The sequence below is a fragment of the Phascolarctos cinereus genome, unplaced genomic scaffold, assembly GCF_003287225.1.
Source record: "Phascolarctos cinereus isolate Bilbo 61053 unplaced genomic scaffold, phaCin_HiC Scaffold_5;HRSCAF=322, whole genome shotgun sequence".
Lineage (NCBI taxonomy): Eukaryota > Metazoa > Chordata > Mammalia > Diprotodontia > Phascolarctidae > Phascolarctos > Phascolarctos cinereus.
The window spans coordinates 154,904,218-154,927,717 of NW_027555958.1; the positions used below are offsets into that span (position 1 = coordinate 154,904,218).

At 39.6% G+C, this 23,500-nt stretch overlaps 1 protein-coding gene across 1 annotated transcript in view; it reads right to left on the bottom strand.

Annotated features, from left to right (window-relative positions):
• The window catches only part of CRYBG1 (crystallin beta-gamma domain containing 1), a 274,835-nt gene that overhangs the window by 59,119 nt on the left and 192,216 nt on the right, over nt 1–23,500 (bottom strand). The window contains 7 exon segments of the mRNA XM_020976947.2: nt 2,920–3,038; nt 3,125–3,172; nt 7,710–8,467; nt 8,470–8,913; nt 8,916–9,272; nt 9,275–10,074; nt 21,374–23,007. Of these exon segments, the coding sequence (XP_020832606.2) occupies nt 2,920–3,038; nt 3,125–3,172; nt 7,710–8,467; nt 8,470–8,913; nt 8,916–9,272; nt 9,275–10,074; nt 21,374–23,007 (4,160 nt within the window).

Sequence of the window (23,500 nt, forward strand, 5' to 3'; positions counted from 1 at the left end):
CCTGGTGAAGTCACTGAATCTCTGAGGGTCCTCAAAAACTCCCTAAGAGTATAAATAACAGAACATCTGCTGATCTGAATTGACAGAAGAAACTTCCTCTGGAAGAGTGAAGAAATAAGAGAACAAATACATTCCTATATATGACACCAAAATGTAGCTGAAGCTAAAACTTAATTTCTGGTGATTCAGAATGTATTTCAGGAACTTGGGGTGCATTAGGACACCCTTAAAGGATGTTAGTTCCTCAAGAGCAAAGACTTTCATTTATTGTATATCCAGAAGCTAAAACAGTTGCTGGCACACAGTGCTGCTTCATAAATGGCTTACTGACTAAGGTTACTGTGAGAACACTGTACAGTTACTAATTCACTGCAAATGCAGAAATGTGCCAGATAATACAGATCGGCAATTAACAGGAAGACAAATAAAGCTAGCTTTTATGTGCTCTTTTTCTTCTTTTGTGTATATGCAAGCTTATATACTATGTGTTGGGCTCTGATATCTTCACTTTTCAGAAACATTCTCGTTTAGTTTATAAAAACCAAGAAAAGTAAGTCTGATTAATTTCTAGCTAAAACAATAAGTGACACTGTTAAATGAAATGCTGGTGATGTTTTCTGTACTAACACATGGAAACACCTCAACAGTTAAAAAGGGAAAATGAAATATGTAAATTATATTAAAAACAACAAAAACTTAATATAAAACATAGTTATTGCAAACTTGTAGTTAGCTATGTGATTAGACAAGGGTCTATTGTCTTACATCAGGCACAAAGGAAAATGATGCTTTTCCTTAAGAGAGCTATGTTTAAATTATGACATTCCAATTCACATCCATCACATGGGCAAAACTGACAAAAAAGGAAAATGATAAATGCTGGAAGGGATGTGGGACAAACAGGTACATTAATGGACTGTTGGCAGAGCTGTGATCAGGTCTGACCCTTCTGGAAAACAATTTAGAATTATGTCCAAAAGTTATTAAACTGTACAAACCCTTCAACCCACTGATAGCCTTACTAGGTCTATACTCTCCAAAAGATCAAATAAAAAAGAAAAGGACTCCCCCCTCCCCTCAAAAAAAGGACTCATATGTACAACCTTTTTTGTAATAGCAAAGAACTGGAAACTACAGGGTTGCCCCATCAATTAGGGAACGGTATTATGGTATAGGAATGCAATGGAATATTACTGTGCTGTAAAAAAATGCTGAAGGGGATGGTTTTAGAGGAACCTGGGAAGACTTGTACGAACTGATACAAAGTGAAATAAGCAGGATCAGAAGAACAATTTATGCAGTAACAACATTATTGTAAAGATAATCAATTCTGAAAGACTTTAGAACTCAGATCAATGAAATTATCAACCACAATCCCAAAGGACTGATGAAACATTCTACCCATTTGCTGACAGTGAAGTGATTGACTTAGAGACACATTGAAAGGGGTTTTTTGGACGTGTCCGATCAGGGAAATTTGTTTTGACTGACTATACATATTTCTTTCAAAGGCTTTGCTTTCTGTTTTTCTTTCTTTCTCAATATGGGACAAGGGTAAGGGACAGGTGAGGTAGAGATATGATGGATTTCCATTGACAAATATAAAAATTGTATTTAAAAAAAAAGATTGTTATATCTATACTTCCTTGTGACAGAAAAGCAGGGTACAACTGGGGCAGAATGTTGTATATATTTTCAAAAGCAGCAACACTACTGAGAGCTTCTGTTGTCTTTTTCTTTGTTACAAGGAAGCAGGGACAGTGGGTTAATCTTAAGGGGGAGAAAAGGGAACATTTGTAAAAATGAATGACTTAAAACCAAAAGGCATCAATTAAACTTATTTTTTTAAATGAAGTTCTACTTACTATGTTGAAAAGCACATTAATTTTTCTGAAATATAACAGACGTAGACACTACCTGCATACATTAAAGAGATACCAAATGAAATATTTAGCCATTTCAAATGGAAAAAAGCAAATCAGAAAATAACTGAAGTCATGCTTTAAACAGGCTCACCAACAGGAACAAAAGATGAGTATTTATACCAGACAATTAGTTGGAGCTTTTAAAAATTCCTTTTCTTTATTCAATTACTTGCACATTTCCTCAAAGAGAATGGATTGGAAAAACATTTGTAGGCTGGCAAAGTTCTCCTTCCCTCAAGGTTGCTTTAAAGTCTCATTTAAAAAAAATTAGATCTAAAAAATGAAAACTAAATTTTCTTGGAAAAGATAGCAAGTGAAATAAGATTTTAAACAAATCTCTTTGGTAGGGCAGATAGGTAGCACAATGGACAGACTGCCTCAGGCCTGGCATCATGAAGACTCTTCTTCCTGAGTTCAAATCTGACCTCAGACCTTTACTAGCGGTATGAATCAGGGCAAGTCACTTAATCTTGTTTGCCTCAGTTTCCTCATCTGTAAAATGAGTTGGAGAAAGACATGGCAAACCACTCCAGTATCTTTGCAAGAAATCCCCAAATGGGGTCACAAAGAGTCAGTCACAACTGAAATGACTGAATAATAGCTTGGTGTTTGGACGTAGAACAAACCCAGATAAACCCTATTTTTTTTCCCTGGCAAATGTAATTTAACTGCATGGCCCAATTATAAACAACGTAGGGATATATAAATGGGTATGAATAAAATATTATTTTGTTGATCAAAAATGAGCTTAGATATTCACTGAATAGCCATTTTTACCCCATATATATTCTAAAGACATGACATTTATGATGATTATTCTTATCACAGGAAGAATAAGTAGAGCCAGGGGGATTTTGTGAAAGCATGAGATATCTTAATTGGAAGAGACTTAGAAATCATATGGTTCGACCATCTTGGAGTTTTATAGATATGGCAAATGGGAAAAAGAAGACAATAGAAACAGTCACGAAGAGTTTAAAATATCTTGTCTTACCATCCTCGAACTACTTTTACAACAATCACTGGTGACAAGCTCCAAGATGTGCAATCAGGGACGTCACTGAACACTTCAAAGCAATTCCCACAGAAAGTGGGTTCACTGTATATCACCACCTGTTAAGACAGTCACAGTGGTATCAGGTTTCATTTGACTTTATCAGACCATTAATCATGTCAGGGTATAGATAATAATAGCTTACCTTTCCAGGTCGAGGATTGATTTTATTTTGCATACTTGCTTTAAATATCTGAAATAAGGTGAATAAAAAAACAGGACAAATGATCAGAATTTTTTATAACATTTTTTTTCCCTTCACATTATCTTTTCTATAAAGGACTGCAAATTAGGCTGATTTTAAAGATATACTCTTTCATCTATACCATGGTTTCTAGCCTTTGGGTTCATACCACAGGATGGTAAAAATGTTTCCATCTGACTAGCTGCAGGTAGTTGTCAATGCTGTGAAACACATTTTCTCATTCATACTAGAAAATTATGTGCCAGATTTTTTTGGTAATGAATAACTGGGAATTAGAAAGGTGTCTGCTGACTGCGAAATGGCTAAACAAACTATGGTACATGAGCGTAATGGAAGAAGAAATAACAGGTATGAGGAATTCAGAAAAATATGGGAAGACCTAGATGAACTGATAGAGAATAAAATAAACAAAATCAGTAGAATAATATACCCAATGACTACAAAGGTAAAAGGTCATTAAAAAGGACTATGAGTCTTGATTCTAGAGACCACTTAATAAATCTAACTTCATTTCAGCAGAGGATAGGGAACTTTTGGTCAAAGGGCTGCATACATTATCACACGCAGTGGCTTCTGTATCAATTATTTTGTCTTAACTGTTTTTGTGGTTTTTAGAAGGAAGGGTTTAAGGCTGGACCAGAGACTATATACAGAAATGACTGATATGAAAACAAAAGATTTTTTAAAAAAAATTAAAGAGAAAAAAAAAGAAGATGAAGTGCCAGATTCAGGCTTTGACTTTCTGTCCTGTTTATTTCTGCATTTTCTCCAATACATAGGCTAGTATAATATATTAAGCAGGCAATTAATATTTGCTGAATGATTAGATGTATATTCTCAAAAAGCAGTTATTTTTGCTGAATGAATGCTGAATCTCCTCATGAGATAAGAACCAAATGAAGAGATAATTTAGTTTCCATACTGTACTGAAAACAGAACAACACTGAATTTCACATATGTTGAAAATATAGGCATCCCATAAGTCTTGGTGCAGTTTAAAAGCTTTAATAGCTAAACAATGCACTAAGACTTTTGGGATGCTTTGTATAATGGGAATTGCCATCATAGTATAGTAATAAAAGTGTGGAACTTGGAGCCAAGAAACAGGTTCAAATACTGCCTTGGATATTTACTAGCTGTATGACCCTGGATAATTCTCTTAACCTCTTAGAGACCCCATTTCCACCTCTGTACAATGGAGATAATAACTATGTGTGTTTTTAGCTCACGGGATCATTTTGGGGAAGGTTGTTTGCAAACCTCAAAACTCTATAAATGTGAATTATTATTATTATTGTCTGAGTTAGTTCTGACTGCTGTTTTAAAGGTTCCTATCCTATCAGTCTGAATTATAACTTTCTTTCTCCTAAATGAAGTCTAACAGCATATAAGTCAACCACTAACTGTAATAAAATGTTGGTTAGCCCAGTTCAAAACTGATGTTGCCTATGGTAAGACTCTACCTCCCTCACTCATAAAATGGGCAATAGATAATGTGAGCTACCCCTCTACCCCCTCACTGGAAATATTTATTAAATAAATATTGAAAAATAGATTAAATGACTACAGAAATAATAATTTTCAAAATCCTCTGATAGTTCCTATAAAACTAGTTACACATGTAATAATAAAAATACTAATTATACATGTAAAAATGTTGCAAAACATGTACTACTTTCAATGTTGACCAGGAGTCCTGCTCAAAAAAAGAGAAAAGAAAAGAAAAAAAGCCTTTGATCTGATCTCTCAGCCTGGCATGCATTACCATGAGGTGTGGATTGAAGTTGAAAGATGGTAAGGAAGCCTCAGCAGTAGCAGAACTGGAAGTATTAAGATAAGCCTAATTTTAAAGCATGAGGAGTAAAGATAAGGTGATGTAAAAAGATTGGTGGTAACCAAAAACAAAAAACAGAAACAAACAACCAACCAATTAAAACAGCTAGAATGGTAAAAATAAACCCACTTCCCCCTTTCTCCCCAACATAGCCCATTCCAATTTGGGAAAACTCTAATTGTTAAGGAATCTCTCCTGACACCAAGCCCAAAGCTGCTGCTGCAGTTTCCACCCATTGACCCTCTAGAATGCAACAGAACAAGTCTAATCTACTTCTTCCACATGATACAACCTCACTTTATGTTGGACATAAGCCAAACAATGCTCAGTTGAAACTTAGCTTTACATGAAATGGAATAATGGCCATTTACTAGCCTAGTTATCCTACAAGAGGAGACTCGAGAGGTTACAGGGGAATGATATGGGAAGCCATTTTTAAAAAACATTTAGAGGGATCAGTGAAAGTGAGGTTAATCTTCTATGTTTGGTCTCAGTGGGAAGAAGCAAGAAAAAATGAAAAGAAGTTACAAAAATACATATTGAGATTAGAAGTCAGGACAAACTTCCAACAATTAGACCTGCCCAAACAAACAATGGGTTTTCCGTCTTTGGAGGTGTTCAAAGCAGGGACTGGATGACCATTTGGAGGGATGTTATGGTGGGGATTTCTTTTTAGATATAGGTTGGATCAGATGCCCCTTCCTAAATGGACTAGATGGTCACTGAGGACCCTTCTTATTCTAAAATTCTGTGATTCTGGTCTTTTGATTCTGCCAGTGCTTATCAACAAGGAAGGGAGGAGGCTGACTAGTTAAAGGGGCCTCATGTTGCCCTTAAAGATACATTGTAATGGGGATTCTTTTTCAGGTACAAGCTGGACTATATGGCCCCTAAAGTCCCTCCTAACCCTGAGTCTCTGTGATGCTACAATGAAGGGAAATCAAGGAGTATGTACAATGAAAAGACCCCCAAACCACTGAATGCATTCTCCTGCTCCTTTCTAGCTTCATCTTCCAGAAACTTAATAGAAACTAGACTATCAGCAGGTGCTCATGTTCTCTGAGCTTGGTAAAATGAGAACATCAGGAAAAGACAGGGCATCACTAAGAGAAGAAGCTACAGCTCTGGTAAATGTGGATAGAACGTATGCAAATAATTGGGGTCCAGAGAAAACATTTGAAAACCTAATGATTCTTGAAAGCTATTTGCAAGGGAAGGCAAATAATGATGAATAAGCTGTTTTTTTTTCTGATGGTTTGAACAATTACTCAAGATTTACCTCTACATTTTAAGAAACAGATAAAGGTACTAAAGTTACATTCACTAGTAGTTTCTTCTTCTTTCTGCAAAAAAAAATTATAAAATCTGGCAGGGTAATATAGTGTGTTCTGCACGTGGTATGTGTTTTACTTGAGTGAGCTGTGATTAAATTATGGACTTAACTGACTGGATATTCCAGTTACACAGGAATAGCTTTGCACCTTCAAAGAAGAAATCCCCATGCTTCCATACTAGGTAAGCTGACCATGTAAAGTTTTTATTCTTTTTCTCTCTTTCATTGCACTCATTAACTTGAAGACCAAGCTTCGATATCTTTCTGCTTACAAAGTCCCTCAATTAAGGCAAAGCCAACATTAGTTTACAAAGACCAAAGCTTCCATGTAGTAGGAAAAGACAAAGGGAAATGCTATAAAACTCTCCTGTAATCCTTATTTGGGTGATGACTGCTCTTCCAAGAAAAAAAAAATAGAAAAAATCATGTATGGAAGTCATCATTGTAACAATCTGCAGGAAAAGCTCTGTTATAAATGTACATCTACCCTTCTCAGTGTTTACTCAATGAGAGGTTCTGTTCCTCTGAAGGAAATCTTAACTCTCAACAAAAAGATGATTCACTCTCAAGAAGACAGGATTAACACACTTACTATTTCTTGTGGGATGAAGAACAAGGCTCATATTAAAGAATAGGGGGTTCAGGTCATAGCTGGTTGAAGCATTTTCCTTTAGGCTTCTTCAGAATCCTAAGGCAAGACCACTGGGGGAAGGGGTGGGGGAGACAGATAACATCCTGCTGCTCTATTCTTCCAAGAGAGCTAGTACATAATCACTTTCCAGCACCCTGCCCCTCATTTGATGAACAGGAATAGGGACTGGACCTGTACTTTCATTACTATAGGGAACTCCCAAGTGAGTTCCCATCAATTCACCTCAGCAGCTTCTCCGAAACTCAGAGTCTTAGAGTGATTATAGAAAGTTACCTATAGCACTGAGAGTTAGCTGACTATACATTAGAGGTGACAATATATTGGACTATATATTAGGTTTCAAGGCCAGCTAGCGCTCTATCTACTATTCTGAGCTACCTCTTGTTAGATAAAATATCACAGAGCATCAGGTCTAAAATCAGGAAGACCTGAGTGCAAATCTGGCCTCAGTCACTTAGCAGCTGTGTGACTCTGGGCAATCACTTAAACTCTATTTGCCTCAGTTTCCTCAACTGTAAAATGAGGATAATAATAGCAACTAGGATTGTTGTGAGAATCAAATAGGATAATAACTGTAAAGTTCTTAGCATAGTACCTGGCACCTAGTAAGCACTATGTAAATGTTAGCTATCATTGTTATAAATTCATCTGTTACTCTACACAATAAATGACAATTTTCCCCAAGAAAGTTAAAGTTTTTGCTCACCGGGGTGTCTGACAGAGACATTCCAGCTAGAGAAATACTGGGTTCATATAGGCTGGGTTTTAAATAACTCATGAAATCCGCATTATTACTTCCGTAGTTTGGCATCTGTGGTTTAAGAGCACTTTCAAATGGATTAGGCTTTTCTGTACCATTGTTGTTCTTAAGCTTGGAAAATTCAGGAAGTCTAGTTTCTGGTAATGTCAGGTTGCTTTGTGCATCTGGATCTCTCTTGGTTTCACCTGTTTGCAAGTATTTTTCCACGTAGTTTGGACTTCTTAAGCCTGAAAGTGATTTACTTGATGAGTCAAAGTTAAAGATCTTTGAGGAGTTGGTAGATGGAGGTTTGTGGAGCTCATTTTCTGAAACAGTGGGCTGAGTGGGAAGGCCTGATACCCCATCAGAACCAGTCTTTGATGCTGCTGACTTTGGCAAGGGAGAACTGTTCTGAGAGGTGCCAAAAGATGTAGTCATTGTGTTGACTGATGTCACTGATGGTGAAAAGACTTTTTCTTGGGGTACAGTGGAAGAGGATAACATGCTAGAGAAAAGAGCACTCTTTTCTAGCCTAGATCTCTTAATTCCACCATTTATGACATCCCTATTCTCCTTTCCATTTGTTTCTGGACATTCCATGACTTCATTTTTGCTAGGAGTGTTCACAGACTTGAAGAGCATACTCTGTTCTGCGGAGGTGCGCTTAGGCCTCAGTTTAGATTTTGTATCTAGACCTTGGAGGAGATGTAAGCCAGGTGACATATTTGTTGGCTTTCTTTTTTTTTCCCCAACCCAAAAGTAAATACGTTGGGATCAAGCACTTTTTCTAAATTGTCTTCATGAATAGGGGGCATGGCAAAGTGGGGAGCAGGAGAGTTTGGTACCCTGGCCTTCTTTTTCTTCTGGGGCACACAAATTGAGCTGTCCATCTTTTTGATGATTTCTGTGAATTTTTCCATATCGGAAGAAGAATCAAAAGCAGTGTCATCACTCCCAACAGAAACATTCAGAACAGTGGCAGGACTGCCCTCAACACCTTCGATGACTTGACTTGGTCTTGGTAAAAGTTCTAAATTGCCTTTGCCACAGTGGGAGCTGGCAGGACTTGACTCAGTTGCCTGGACTATTTTAGTGTCATTATTTGGTGCCTGGATTGTCATAGTTTTCTCTAATTCCAGCGGCTCAGAGTGCAGGCCAGATTTTTCTGCAGTTCTCCTCCGCCTTCCACAACTTTTGGGGAGGTGGTCTTAGAGTCTGGCACCCCATCTTTTACATAAGTGCAACTGTGAGAAGAATCTACTTCATTTTCATCATTATAATAACTTGTCAGTCGAACTTCTTCAACCTCTGAGCTGCCTAAAATGATATGTGGGGCTCGACCCTGAGCGGTTTCCAAGGGTAACATGTAAGACCTAACCTGGACGAGGACTGTGGATGGTGGTTTATTTTTGCAGGTTTCTGTGTTTAATAAATCCTGCTCTGTAGACACAGCAACTTTGTCTTCTCTTTCAAGTTCAGATGGGGTTGTTTTGTTATCCTTTTCACACGAGACAGGCATGTCACACTCGTATGACCTACCGATGCCAAGGATGGCTGGAACAGTTCTTTCACATCAGTGCCAGGACTGTCATGAGCTGGGGGTGTATCCCCATCATAATGGACAGAGGCATTTCCACTAGCTGCCGTGAAAACAGATGGTGACTGCTGGATAGAAGGACCATTAGAAATCTCCACTATAGGATGTGAGTCAAAAACATCTGTATGAGGCTTTAATGGGACTGTTTGAGCTGAATCTTTATTATCCTGATCAAGGTCAATCTTGCTTTCTAACACAAGTGCTGTACTGTCCACAGTCTTCAAATTGTTTTCTCCAAGGATTTCCAGGTCCTTAGTTGGAACCTGAGCAGCATCTGTTTGTGCTAAAGGACAGGTGGAGTCTCTCTGAATATCTGCTTTCTCAGTTTGGCCCAGCTGACAATCAACAGTCTCCCCATTATTTGCAGGCGCTGGCAAAATATGTTCTTCTGACGGAATATTCTTCTTTTCTGTGGAGGCTTCTTTCAACAAGCCGCCATTTGGGTGACTGCTTTGCATGTTTCCTTTCTTTTCAGGTTGCTCACTTTCCTTGGATTTTTTCCCTAAATTGAGCTTTGCCCTACCAACAAAGGTCTTTGAGGGTGGTATACTCTTCACAGCCCGGTTGTCTGTGTGTCTTGGGCTATTATTAGCACGCTTATTTTCAAATAAGGAAATCTTGTTGGCAGTATTTCCTTTGTGAACTGGCTGGTTAAATGGATTATGATCATTTCCCAAGTTCTCAAGATTCTTAGGGGCTTTGAAATTCAGCTCCACATGTTTGGGCTTGGCTGGGCTGCAAGAAATGAAACAGAGAAGAGTTACATGAAATCTAATTTTTAAAAATATACATGACAAACCAATTAGTTTTAAAATTATGCTACCTTTCACACTACACACCCACCCACCCAGCATATTCATACAAATACATGCATATATCAGTTAAAAATCATGGCATAATTTCTACCACCACCCCAAATTTTTCCAACTTCTTTGTTTTTTCTTGCCTTTTAATATATGTGCAGAATCGATTTGTGAATACTTACTTAGAATGAAATACTAAAATCTAAGGGGTCAAGTAGAAGGGAAAATGTATGAGTGCTGCCAATTTTCATATGTATTTGTTTATACATACATATATATACACACACATATATATGTGTGTGTGTGTGTGTGTGTATGTATGTATGTGTATGTGTATGTAAAACAGCTAATGGCCCAATGGATACAGTACTGAACTTTGGAATCACAGAGTCCTGAGGTCAAATCCAGCCTTTGAATACTTACTAGCTCTGTGAACCCTAACTTAACCTCTCAGCCTCAGTTTCCTTATCTGTAAAACGAGAATAATAAAAGCTTCAACCTCACAGGGTTACTGTGAGGATCAAATGCAATAACACACATAAGGCATTTCGCAAACCTTAAAGAGCTACGCAAATGCTAGTTATTATCATTATTAAGTGAGGGGTGTAAGCATCAACTATGAAAACAAGAATTCTAAGAGAGCTCAAAACACAGCTCTGTCCAACATAAAAACCTCCGAGCCTATGTCAGGACATGAATGCAAGACAAGCCCTTCTAAAGCCAGGAAGTCAAGAGGCCTCTCTAATCATTAAAAATTTACATAAAGATCAAAATATTTTACAACCTGGTTTCTGGGCTATTATGAGATACTACTGAGAGTCACTACAATTAAAGTAGTAACTCTGCTTAAAAGGAAGGAGGACCCTGTAATTCATGATGCAATGCCTACGTTTTAATATGAGAGGGGAACTTACTCCAGGAGCGAACATACCACAGGTATAACATGAAAGAGAAATCCTCCAAAGACGAAATGCTTGGAGAGCAGCTTTAGTATACAATATTCAATTATAGAAAGAATTTGAAGAAATAATAAGTCTAGCTAGCATTTTGGGAAACACAAAATAATATTTCACCTTCACTTTTCAGGTACCATCACAAATTTACTATCAGAAGCCAAGATGAAAAACATTATTTAAATTGTTAAAAAAAAATAATAATAATAAATAAATAACCACAATGAATACAGTTTTGACTGCAAACAACGAACAACTTCATCAACAGGTAGCCTTCTGTAATGCTGGAGATAATGAAAAAATTAAACAGCCCCTGCCCTCAAAAAGCTTATGTTCGGGGGCAGCTAGGTGGTGCAGTGGATAGAGCACAGGACCTGGAGTCAGGAGGAGCTGAGTTCAAATCCGGCCTCAGACACTTGACTTACTAGCTGTGTGACCCTGGGCAAGTCACTTAACCCTACTGCTTAGCAAAAAAAAAAAAAAAAGAAGAAGAAGAAGTTTATATTCTATCAGGGAGACAATATGTTTATCTATAAGAAATACAGACTCTTGACACAATAAATACAAGGCAATGGGCCAGGGAAGGGCACTAGACACTGGGAGGGAGGCAGGAAAGGTTTCATGATGAAAAGTAATGTACTAGCTGTGTGACCCTGGGCAAGTCACTTAACCCCGATTGCCTCACCAAAAAGCAAAAAAAAAAAAGTTAAATGTAAGCTGAGTTTTAAAAGGAAGCAGCAGTGTAATGTGTGGGAGACAAAGCAAGAAAGCTAGGCTGCCTCCACAGCAGAGTGTAGAATGAGGAGTAATATACAATAAGCCCGGAACGGTAAGTTGGGGTCAAATCCTGAAAGATTTTAAAAGATGGAGGAGTTTATGCTTGATCCAAAAGGCAACAGGGTGTCATTAGAAGGAAGGAAGGGAAGAGAATAAGCATTTGTAAGTGCCTACTATGTTTCTGGCACTGTGCTACATGCTTTTACAAATATGATCTCATTTGATTCTCACCATAACCAGGGAAAGGTGGGTGCTATTATTATCCCAGTTTTACAGATGAGAAAACTGAGGCTGACAGAGGTTAAGTGACTTGCCTAGGGTGACCCAGCTAGTGGGATGTGAACTCAAGTCTTCCTGACTCTAGGCTAACCCCTTTATCCATTGTATTTATGAAATAAGTCAAGGGTAAGTAAATATTTATTAAGCTGAAATGGAACAGGTCATTAGAAAGGGATATTAAATTTAGAGAAAATTATAAATTGGCAGGCATAAAATGAACAGAAATGTTCATTAAAACAACAACTCCTTTCAGGTTAAAAAAAATTACCGAGAAATATTACACATAGTGAGTTTCACTGTGGTATGTTGGAAGGAACACTGGGCTAGAACCATTAGGAGACCTGGAATCTGGTTCCAGCTATGCCACTAACTAGATGGATGAACTTGGGTAGGTTATTTAGATATTCTAAGTTTCAGTCTCCCCATCTGTAAAAATGGAAGGTTGGCCTAGTTGATCCTTTCCAGACTTAAAATTCTATGAATTTATGAAATCCTCTTCCCTCTAGAAAGGCAGCTTGGAGTCGTAGAGAACCAAGCTTAGAACTAGAAAGACATGGGTTCAAGTCCCATCTCTTAACACATAACTGGTTCTATGACACTAGACAAGTTACTTAACCTCTCACTGCTCCAAGAAAATTACAAAGCAGGTGCGGGGAGAGGGAGTTTTCTCACTGGGAGTTCCCTATACTGTTATCTGTCCTTTCCACCCCTCTTGAAGGAACATTTCTGGGTTTTCCAGTAGATTGTTCTTACTGGAAGAGAGCTAAGTGTGCTTCATGAGTGGCCTCTGGAAGTTTTCCTACAGCTTACACTGACTGTTCATGCACACTGTTGTCTAAATAATGGGCTTCATTCACCGAGGCTACCTCTCTGACGCTGCTTACAGAACAAATAGTGACTGAGTCAAAGGTCTCACAGTGTGCCGCTGGTGAGATAATTTGAGTTATTCATTAAGTAACTTTTCCTTTCATAATTTAGCAAACAGGACTCCTACTCCAAGGTACACTTAAGAAAGCAAAGAGTTACTCAGTTTCATTCATTTTAAGAAACATGTATTAATTAAGTACCTCCCATGTGCAAAGTTTTCTGGGCTAAACCACGAAACAGGTGCGAGATCAGGTTCAATGTGAAAGGCAAGACCAGGTAAAGTGCTACAAGAAATCTGAGAAGAGAAAGATCAGCGGTGACAAAGTAGGAAAGAACCTTGAATTCAGAAATCTGAGTTAAAAACCAGCCTTGCCACTGACTAGCCTGGTACCCTTGAGCAATTCAACTTAACCTCTCCAGGCCTGTTTCTTCATCTATAAAATGACTGAGCTGGACTAAATCATCTCTGATTTTCATTGCAGTTCTAGGCTTATGAACACTTTTAGTTGGGGGAGGATAGGGTGGGGAGACAGCAGGAAAAGCCAATAGATGAATCATGTTGAAGATGGATGATGCCTGTGCTTGGCATTGTACAAAGGAGAGACCTGAATGGAGAAAGGGGGAAGGGAGTCCATGCTAGGGATGGGGATGATAGGAAATGGATAAAGACAGAGACTTGAATGGAGGAGGGAGTCCATGTTAGGAATGGGGATGATAGGAGATGGATAAAAACATAGTAAGCCACAGGAGAAGAATAGCTATTAAATAAAATACATGAAGGAAAGTAGTATGAAATATGTCTGGAAGGGTAAATTAGAGGGCTTTAAATGCCATCCTTAATTTGGTAAGCAAAGAAATTGTTCAGAAAAGGGGAGAGAACAAATAGAGCCTGAAAACTACAGGCTAGTGAGCTCGACTTCAATTTTGGGAAAATTCTAGAATGAATCATTAAAGAGCTGAGTGAACACCTAGGAAAGGAAGTGGTTGATACAAAAGCCAGCCTGACTTCATCATGAATAAATCATGCCAGACTAACTTATTTCCTTTTTTTGACAAGTTTACTAAATGAACAGAACAGAAGAATATTCTAGGTATAGTTCACCTACATTTTAGAAAATCATTTAATAAAGCATGTCATAATTATTTTTATGGAAAACATGGGGTGATATGGGATAGAGTCTATCCTTCCAGGTCCTTGGGTGTGGCCTCTTGACTGAATCCCAGTTTTACAGAACAAATTCTTTTTATTAAAGGGATTTGTTCCGTGAAGTTTGGATTCAGTCAAAGGGCCATACTTGATGACCTACAGGGCCACCCACATGTAGCCTCAAGGCCACAGGTTCCCCACCCCTGGGACAGACAGTAATGCAATTATATGGATTTTGGAATTGGATGCATAGCCAGAATAGAAGAGTTCAATATCATCTTGGCAGTGAGGTACACTTGGGAAATCTGCATTTGGCCCTGTGCTAAGATAATAGTAATAACAATAGCAGCTAGCACCTGCACAGAAGTGCTTCACAGTCTGCTAAGTGTTGTGCATACAGTGTTATCTTGTTTGATCTTCACAACATCGTGGAGAAGTAAGTGCTATTATTACCTCCATTATGGAGAAATTGAATCCAGGAGAAGGTAAATGACTTGACTAGGATCACACACAGCTAGGAAGTGTCTGAGGCAGGATTTGAGGAGAGGCTTCCTGATTCCAAGTCCAGGATGCTATCCACTATCCCATGGAGCTCCTTTGTGCTAGTTAACATTCCTATCAATGATCTGGATAAAGACACAGACGGTTCCTGCCTATCCAATCTGCAGATGATACAAAGTGAGAAGAGATAACTGAGGCAGGAATCAAAGATAATTAATTCAACAGGCTCCAAGCATTGGGCTGAATCTAATAAGATGAAATGCAGGAGGAACAAATGTAAACTCTTACATTTCTTTTCCAAAAGTGATCTTCAGAAATACAGGCATCAATAGATGGGAGCTGGTCTTAAAGGATTTGAGAATTTTAATGGGCTGCATACTCAATATAAATCAGAAGGGTGATGTACCAGCCTGAAAAGTGAATGTAATCTCAGGCTTCATTAAAAGAGGAAGAACTTCCAGGAAAAGACTGGAGGTAGTCTCCACAGTCTGCTCTGGTCAGAACACTCCTAGAGTAATGGATTTGATTCTGGGTGCCAATGTTTAAGAAGAGCATTAATAAGGTGGAGAGTGTCCAGAAGTAACTCAAATAGTGAGAGTTTTTAAGTTCATGCCATGAAGAAACTGGGAGTATTTAGGTGCACGTGACAGTTACCTTCAAGTATCTGGAGGTCAGTCAAGAGGAATTAAATTGAATTCTTCTTGGCCTCAGGACACAACCCGGAGCACGGGTAGAAGACACAAGGAGGCAAATTTTGGCTTAATGCTCAAGAAAAAACTTCCTAATTATTGGAGTTGTCCAAAAGTAAAATGAGCTTCCTTCCTTGAGAGGTTCTGGGTTCCCCGTTATTGGAAGTCTCCAACTAGAGGCTGGATGACTACTGGTCAAGTGTGATGGAAGGGAGATTTGTTTTGGGGCAGGGTTGGACTAAATGGTTCCTGAGGTTTCTTCTCACTAAAATTCTATTATTCTGGTGAATTATGGAATTTTTTAGAAAAGTGACCAGATCAAAACAGATCATTAACTGGATTAAATAGACAGTGGCATAAAGGATGGATTGGAAAGCAGAGGAAGTAGAGACAAGCACAGTTGGTATAATTCTCTGGGTAAAAAGGGCCTGAGCTTGGGTGGTTTCAGTAGAAACAGAAGTGAAGAGTGAAGAGTGAGATGTGAATGATAACATACATTAATAGGTGGAACAGATCAGAAAAATATTCTGGCTATAATTCAACTACATTCTAGAAAACCACTTAGTGAAGTATGTCATACTTATTTTTGTGGAAAATATGGAGTGGTAAGCAAATGTGGAGTCAAAGGCACTTGATGTTCGATGGTACCTGGTAGGTAAGAAAAGGAAGAAATCAAAGATGTCTCTGAGCTCATAAGCCTGGCTGTCTGCATAAAAAGAAGTCAACAAATAAGGAAGAGAAGACTTTGAGGGTGGGGGAAGGAATATAACTTAGTTTTGGACACGTTAAATTTGAAGCCCCAGAGATCCTCAAATATCCTGATAAATAACAGATATATGGAGTTCAGGAGAAAGATTGTGGGGTAAAGACGTAATTTGGGATCTATCTTCAGAAAAAGGCAGCGAGGTGGCACAGTGTCCACTCATCTTCCTGAGTTCATATACTGATTACCAGTGTGACCCTGGGCAAGTCACTTAACCCTATTTGCCTCAGTTTCCTCATTTATAAAATGATCTAGAGAAGGAAAGGACAAACCACTCCAGTATCCTTGCCAAGAAAACCCCAAATAGGGTCGCAAAGATTAAGGCATGACTGAAATGACTAAACATCCACAAATATCTTCAGAAAGGAGATCAATGGAACCACAGAAGTGGGCAAAGTGACCAAGGGGAGGGAGTATAAAAAGAAAAGAAGGCCCTGAACAGAATCGTTAATGAGCAGGTGAAGGGTGAGGATCTAGCGAGGGAGACAGAAAAATAGTAGGGGGATAATCACGACATTGCATTGGCATGGACATTGGCAAGGGATGAGAAAATTGCAGGAAGTCAATATAGGTCATGATGTCAAAAATGGTGCACTAAAATTAAGGTGAAGAAGGAAAGAGACTGAGAAGAAAGCCACTGGATTTGGAAGCAAAGAGGCCATTCGTTGGGGATCTTAAAACAATTTCTATAGACTGTTGGGGACAGAAGTCAGATGTAAGTAAGAAGTGAGTGGATAGTAAAAAAGTAGAGGCCATAAATATACTGGACTTTATAAAAGTTTGGCTTAGAATAAAAAATAAATTGTGGTATACAAACATAATAGAATTTTACTGTCCTATAAGAAACAAATATGAAAAATACAGATGCAGAGGAAGACTGAGGAACTCATACAAAATGAAATAAGCAGAATGATGGAAAATTTTATACATCATGAGAACAAAGTAGATTAAAAAAACACAAAAAACCAAACACTGTATGATTATACTGCTCAAGCTTGGTCCTGAAGAACACACCTCCCTCCCTTCTTTGTTGGGGTGAAGAACTACAGATGTGGAACACCATCCATACTCTCAGACCAGGCTGATAGGAGAGTTAATTTCGCTGAATTGCTTCTCTCCCTTCTCCCCTCCCTGACCTTTTTTTTTTTAACTCTTTATTATAGAGATAACATAACACAGTGGGTAGAGAGCTGGCCTTAAGCCAGCAAGACCCAGGTTCAAATCCTTCCTTCAATATATACTGACTGGGTGACCCTGGGTAAATCTCTCAGTACTCTAGGTAACTATTTTTATAAGCTACCAGGAAGGTGCTAACCTCCCCTAGTAGAGAGAGTTTCACCATATGGGTGTTCACTATACTAATGAAATCACAGGTCTAGTTCCTTATCCCCAAGGATGACTCTCTGGGTGGAGGAGAACAGAGGGATATAGTGATAAAGGATGATATGAAAACAAATGTTATCAACAAACATGCAATTTGGAGAAAGAAAGCCTCTTAATTGGGCTCCCTGACTTGCCCCTCCTTTCTCCAATCCCATTCCCCACCACAGCTCCCAAAATATTCTTCTAATAGAAGACTGGATATAGAGGACTGGGCCAGGAGTCAAGAAGATGATTTCAGATCAGGTCTCAGATACTTAATTGCTATAAGGCCCTGCACAAAACACTTAACCTCTGTCTGCCCTAGTTTCCTCATCTGTAAAATGAGGGTAATCATAGTACCTACTTCCCCAGGGTTTTTTTGAGGATAAAATGAAATAACACTTGTAAAGCACTTTACAAACCTTAAAATGCTACATAAATGCTAGTTATTATTGTTATTACTATTATTATTATTGCACAAGTCTGGCCAAAGAAATACTTTGTTCAAAAATCTTCAGTGGTATTCTATGATCAAAATACAAAAGTCTCACTCTGGCACTTAAGGAAGTTCTATGACGATGTCATTTCTGTCTCATTTCACACCATTCTTCTTCAGCTATTCTGTATCCCACACGGCCAGAATACCAGAATACTAATCCCTAGCTATCCCTCATTGCTTGGATCTACTCCCTCCTTGGGTAATCCTCCTCTTCCTTCAAGGCCCAGCTCCACTGATGCTTCCTTCTCCAATATCCCCAGCTCAAACAGAGCTTTCCCTTATTTTTGATTTCTTCTTCTACTCCAATAGCTCCATCAAGTAGCATATTGATTTGTGTAGGAGTCTAATTACCCTTCTAGTAATCTGCAAACTACTGGAAGGCGGGCATTATGCCACTTTTCATTTTTCTATCTCTAGGGCCTGGCTCAGTGACTTCCATATAATAGGTACTTAATAAAGGTAACTGAAATGAATTGAGGGTAAGGAGCCAGGAGGAAGAGGGGAGGGATTAAAGATATACAGGGGTATAGGCAGGTAGGTGGTCCAGTGGATAGAGCTCTGGTCTTGGAGTCAGGAGGACCTGAATTCAAATCGGGCCTCAGACACTTGACACTTACTACCTGTGTGACCCTGGGCAAGTCACTTAACTCCGATGGCCTCACCAAGAATTATATATACAGGGGAAAACATTTAGGAAAGCACTATGATTTTGTGTGTGGTGGGGAAAATGCAACTAGAAAATATGTTCAAAATGGTCCAAGGGATCACAGACTCCTAGAATTTAGAGCTGGAAGAAACCTTAGAGGTAACCTAGGCCAACCTTCTCATTTTTTCAGCTGAAGAAACTGAGGCCATGAGAAATTAACTGACATGCTCTAGGTCACACTGGTAGTTATCACTGGCAGGTGAACCTTGGTTCAAATTCAGTAGCATGGTATAAACTACAGTGGGGGGTAGGTTCCCTGAAAAGAGAAAAAAGAAGAGATGTCAGATAGACTGTGGAAATAGAATCAATAGTACTTGGAAACAGGATGTGGGAAGTGAGGAAGAAGGAAGAACAAGTTTCTGTAAATGACAACCATTTCGTTATTTAATATATGCATCATATTTCTTTATTGAAATGTTATGACTCAAAACAGACTTTTAAAAAATGTTCATTGTTGATTATTCTTTTGTACTACTTTGGAGGTCTCATTCAGTTTCACTAACACTGACCTTTAGCTATAGTAAATCTGATTCCCAATGGCCTCTCCATCCTGTCTCCCTCTCTAGATCACAATCATCTCTTAAGGCCCAGCTCCAAAAGCACCTAAGGGGCAACTCTCCCTCCTCTAATCTATAGTATTCAAATACTGTCTTGCATAATTATTGTTTTTCATTTCTACATTTCTGTAGAGGACACCACCATTCTTCTAATTATGCAGGTTCAACCAAGAAGCCATCCTCACTTCCTTCTTCTCTACCTCCACCAAATATTCAATGGGGTTGACAAGTCTTGAACCATTCTATCTCCTCAATGGCCCTTGCTCTACTCAAACCACAAGCATGCTCTTTCAGGTCCTGACCACTTCTCACTTGAATTAATGCAATCGATCCCTTATTTATGCTCCTTGCTTCCAGCCTCTCATCCTCCACAGGATTGCCAAATCGATATTCTTAAAGCCCAAGTCTAACCAGAAGCTTCAATGGCCCTTTCTTGGTTTATTTTGTTTTTTAGGAAAAACCTACAAACTTCCCTTTGGCATTTCAGGCCCTTTCCAGTCTGGCTCCTAGCTATCTTTGAAGGCCGATTACAGGTTACTCACTCCTTGAAGCCTATCTGCTACAAGCCTCTCCTTCCATGATATTGCCCCCTCCCACCTCCATGAGTTTGTACCCTTACATCTGCCTCTGAGAATCTCTAGCTCCCTTCAAGGTTCAGCTCATGCACCACCTCCTTCAAGAGGCTGTTCTTAATTCCCTTCAGTTATTAGCATCCCTCTCAAATTAATCGATATTTATTTTGTTTACATACTGCATTTATTTATCCACAAACATGCTCTATCTCCTTAATAGAACGCAAAATACTTGAGGGCTGGGAATATTTCACTTTAATGTTTCTATTCTTAGCACCCAGCACAATCCCATCACAGAAATGCTCACTATTATCTGTCCCAAAGTGTCTGATTTTGCATACTCCCAATGCACAGGGATTTATGCAGTAGATATTTAACACAGTTGTGCTGAGTGAACAAAGCTAGGAGAGAATAGTCCTAATTTCTGTCTATGGGGGAATGTGATAACTGTGTTCGGGAGCAATGTAGAGGAGGGATTAGGCTTGTATGTTCAGTAGAGGCAGGAGAGGGTCAGAACAAGGACAATGGGTAGAAGTTGCTAAGATGTCAATTTAGATTTGGTTTCAGGAAAAACTTCCTAACAATGTGTTGCCTTCAGAGGTGGTGGGTCCCCACTCCTATATCTTGAAGTTATGTATGTGTTGAGGTCTCTTCCAGCCCTCAAATTCTATGATTTTACTCATCAACTCTTTTAGGGGTAAGTAATAATAGGATATAGGTACAAATCTCTCATCTAGTAATTGAAGATAATTTTTCAACCTGCCTGCAGGCTAAATAGCCCACGACTTCTAACACTGAAGAGGGAGAGAAATGACTAAGCAATTTTATTCCAAGATGGTAATAAAAGAAGGTTAAGATATGATTCACTTTGAACCCCAGGACCCTGAATCGAACATAGCAGGCACTCAGGAAATATATACCAAATGGAAACAGGCTCTGTGCCTTCTTAATTATAGGTCAAATAGAGAGAACTCATTAGCCAAAAGAATTATCAGCTTTGTTATACAAATTTACCCTACCTTCAGTGTTCACTAAGTCTGGAAAATGTTGTAATTGATTTAAGAAGCCTGTCTGTACTTGGCAATGTGTAGGACTGAGTAAACAGTCAAGCAGTTCACGTGCTTTTGTTTCTGTGTGCCTGATTTAAAATGCCTAACTCTAAAGCATATCTTGGACAAATTCACAAAGAATCGAAATCTCAAGAGAAAATAACAATATACCAAACAAAAAAAATCATGGCACTTTAGTTTGCTAAACAAATCTTAAGACGTGCTAGGCTACCTTATCTCATTTCAGCAATCAACTCTAACTACGGGGGGGGGGGGGAATGGGGGACCCGCAGGGTGGGGAAGGGCCTGGGGGGGGGGGGCGGGGAAGGGGAGTAGATCACTTCCTTAAATTTAAATTTAAGTCACAGAAGTAAAATGTAAATTCACTTCACTATCCCCAAGTGTAAGGCATTCCACTTCACTTAATCCCCCACACCCACCACTATTCCGTTCACAAGCAGCGCACTTCGAGAAGCAGCAGGAGGCCAGCTCAACTGCGCAGTTACTTACAGATTAATTTTGGTGGTTACTGTTGCTCGGGCAGCACCCAAGTGGTTTCTGTGTTTGCAGTTGTCAGGGTCAGAGCTGGCTGGAAGTCTCGTTAGCTCTCCTCTGTTTCTGCCCCCCTCTGCTCTGCCATCCAAGTGGTTAAGGAAAGAGCTTCTCTTGTGCTCAGGGCGGATTTCGGGCAGCAATGTGCTGCTCTTCACCGTGAGCTCCCGAGGTATAACCTTGGCAGCCGCTGCCCCCTCCTCCCCGTTCTCACTTCCCTGTCCAACATCTGCCGCTGACTTTTCCCCGGCGGCCGCTTTGGGTGCACAAACGGAATTGCCGTCGGGGGCCGCCCCAGACTGCTTTTTGGGAGGAGAATCTTTGCCTAGATTCTTGGAGCCTCCGGGAGGGGAGAGGGGGCCAGCTTCGGGCAGGCGGTTTCTGCCCTTCCTTTTGGTCGGGGAAGTGGTGGGGGGCTGGGACTGCCTGCTTTTGTCCCAGTCTCCTCTCGGGTGTCCTTTCAGGTGCGCAGCTCCTGCTCTGGAGTCCGGGTTGCCAGGTCCCAAAGCACTCCTTTCAGGTACAGCAGCTGTAGCTGCTGCAGCTGCTGCCTGGGGCGATTTTACTTTCTTCTCTCCAGAGACTTTTTCTGCAACCACAGCTGGTGCTGCATCCTCAGCAAATACGGAGTCTTCGCCTGTTACAGTCTCAACCGGAACTTTATCTCCGTTGGGTGCGTCAGTTGATTTCTGAGATTTTCTCCTCCTCCCTGACCTTCTGCCATTAGACCGCTTTTCCATATCCTCGGGATCACTGCAGTCTTCTTCCACAACAGACACAACCACTGGTTCATCCACGGGGGACACCTCCTCAGTCTTCCTCAGATAGATATCCAAAGTTAAAACTTTAGCTGGGTGTGTGCGCTCGTTGGCTTTGGAATCTGGAGCACATGGCACAGCCTTTGATTTTGCATGGGAGAACTCAGGCTTACCGTCTGTGCCCTCAGTCTGCAAGTTATGTAGACAATTTCCACCCAGCTCTTTTGGTAAGCTGGTTAAGATGAAGGAGTTTTCAGATGGATGGCTATCTGACTCTTCCAGAGAGCCATTGGTTAGACACCTTTTATCCTCCTCGGTTGAGTGACTACTGCCTACAAGTTTCTCCAAACTGGGAGCAAGGATCTCTGAGTTCTCTTGCCTAGAGGAATATTCTGGCTTGGAGGGCAGGTCCTTGGCAACAGCTGTGAGATCTGGGAAAGTGTCTCTTTCTTGCTCTGAAGCTTCTAATTTGGATGAATCACTTTCATCACAGAGTTGTACAGCCACTGTTTCACTGTTGCTCAAGCAAGATGACAGCTCAGCGTTAAGAGAGGTTGTTTGGCCCTGGTACTCTGCATGGTCATTCTCTGGCTCATGTGTTTTTTCTGTAGGTGAGCTCGCTACAGACCCATCTGTATTTCTCGGCTGAGTGCCAGATTTACTTTTTTCCTTCTCTCTTTCTGACAGCTTAGAAGGAGAAACTAATTTAGGAACTGAGTTTGTGAAACCCTCTGATCCATTCCTGGTATTCCGTTTTCTCCCAGCAGTGAACAGATTTCCAAGTTTTCCCAAAACTGGTTTCCTTTTATTCTCTTCTGGTGGTTGTGCTCTGGACTGAAAGAGACAGAGAGGGAAATTAATATAAGGATTACCCCTTTACTTCATTCTCTGATAACATCACTGAAAACCAAAAAAACTTTATTAAAATACAGTAATCTCCTCTAGAAAGATGTAATACCTGCACTTTGTCCTAAATCTGCCTCATCACCACAAGCGAGAGACATTTTACAAATATGTACTCTTTAAAATGTCATAAACTTTTCAAAATCTCATTTGAGTATAATTTGTATGCTTCCCAATCATTTTTGTAAGGAAAAATAACAAGGTCAACTCATCCAAAATAATATAATCTAAATATCATCTTAGATTTTTTTCAAGGTAGGAGTAGGGGTTAGGAGTACTGCATAGTCTTCTACAAAGGTTAACACATAGGAATCATTTTAATTCAGTGAACTGTAATTGGAAGATAAAAACTCTGGAAATAACTACCTAGCCTCCACCCCACCTATAAACTTAGAGCTTCTTAAGCAACTGTTAACTACTAGCT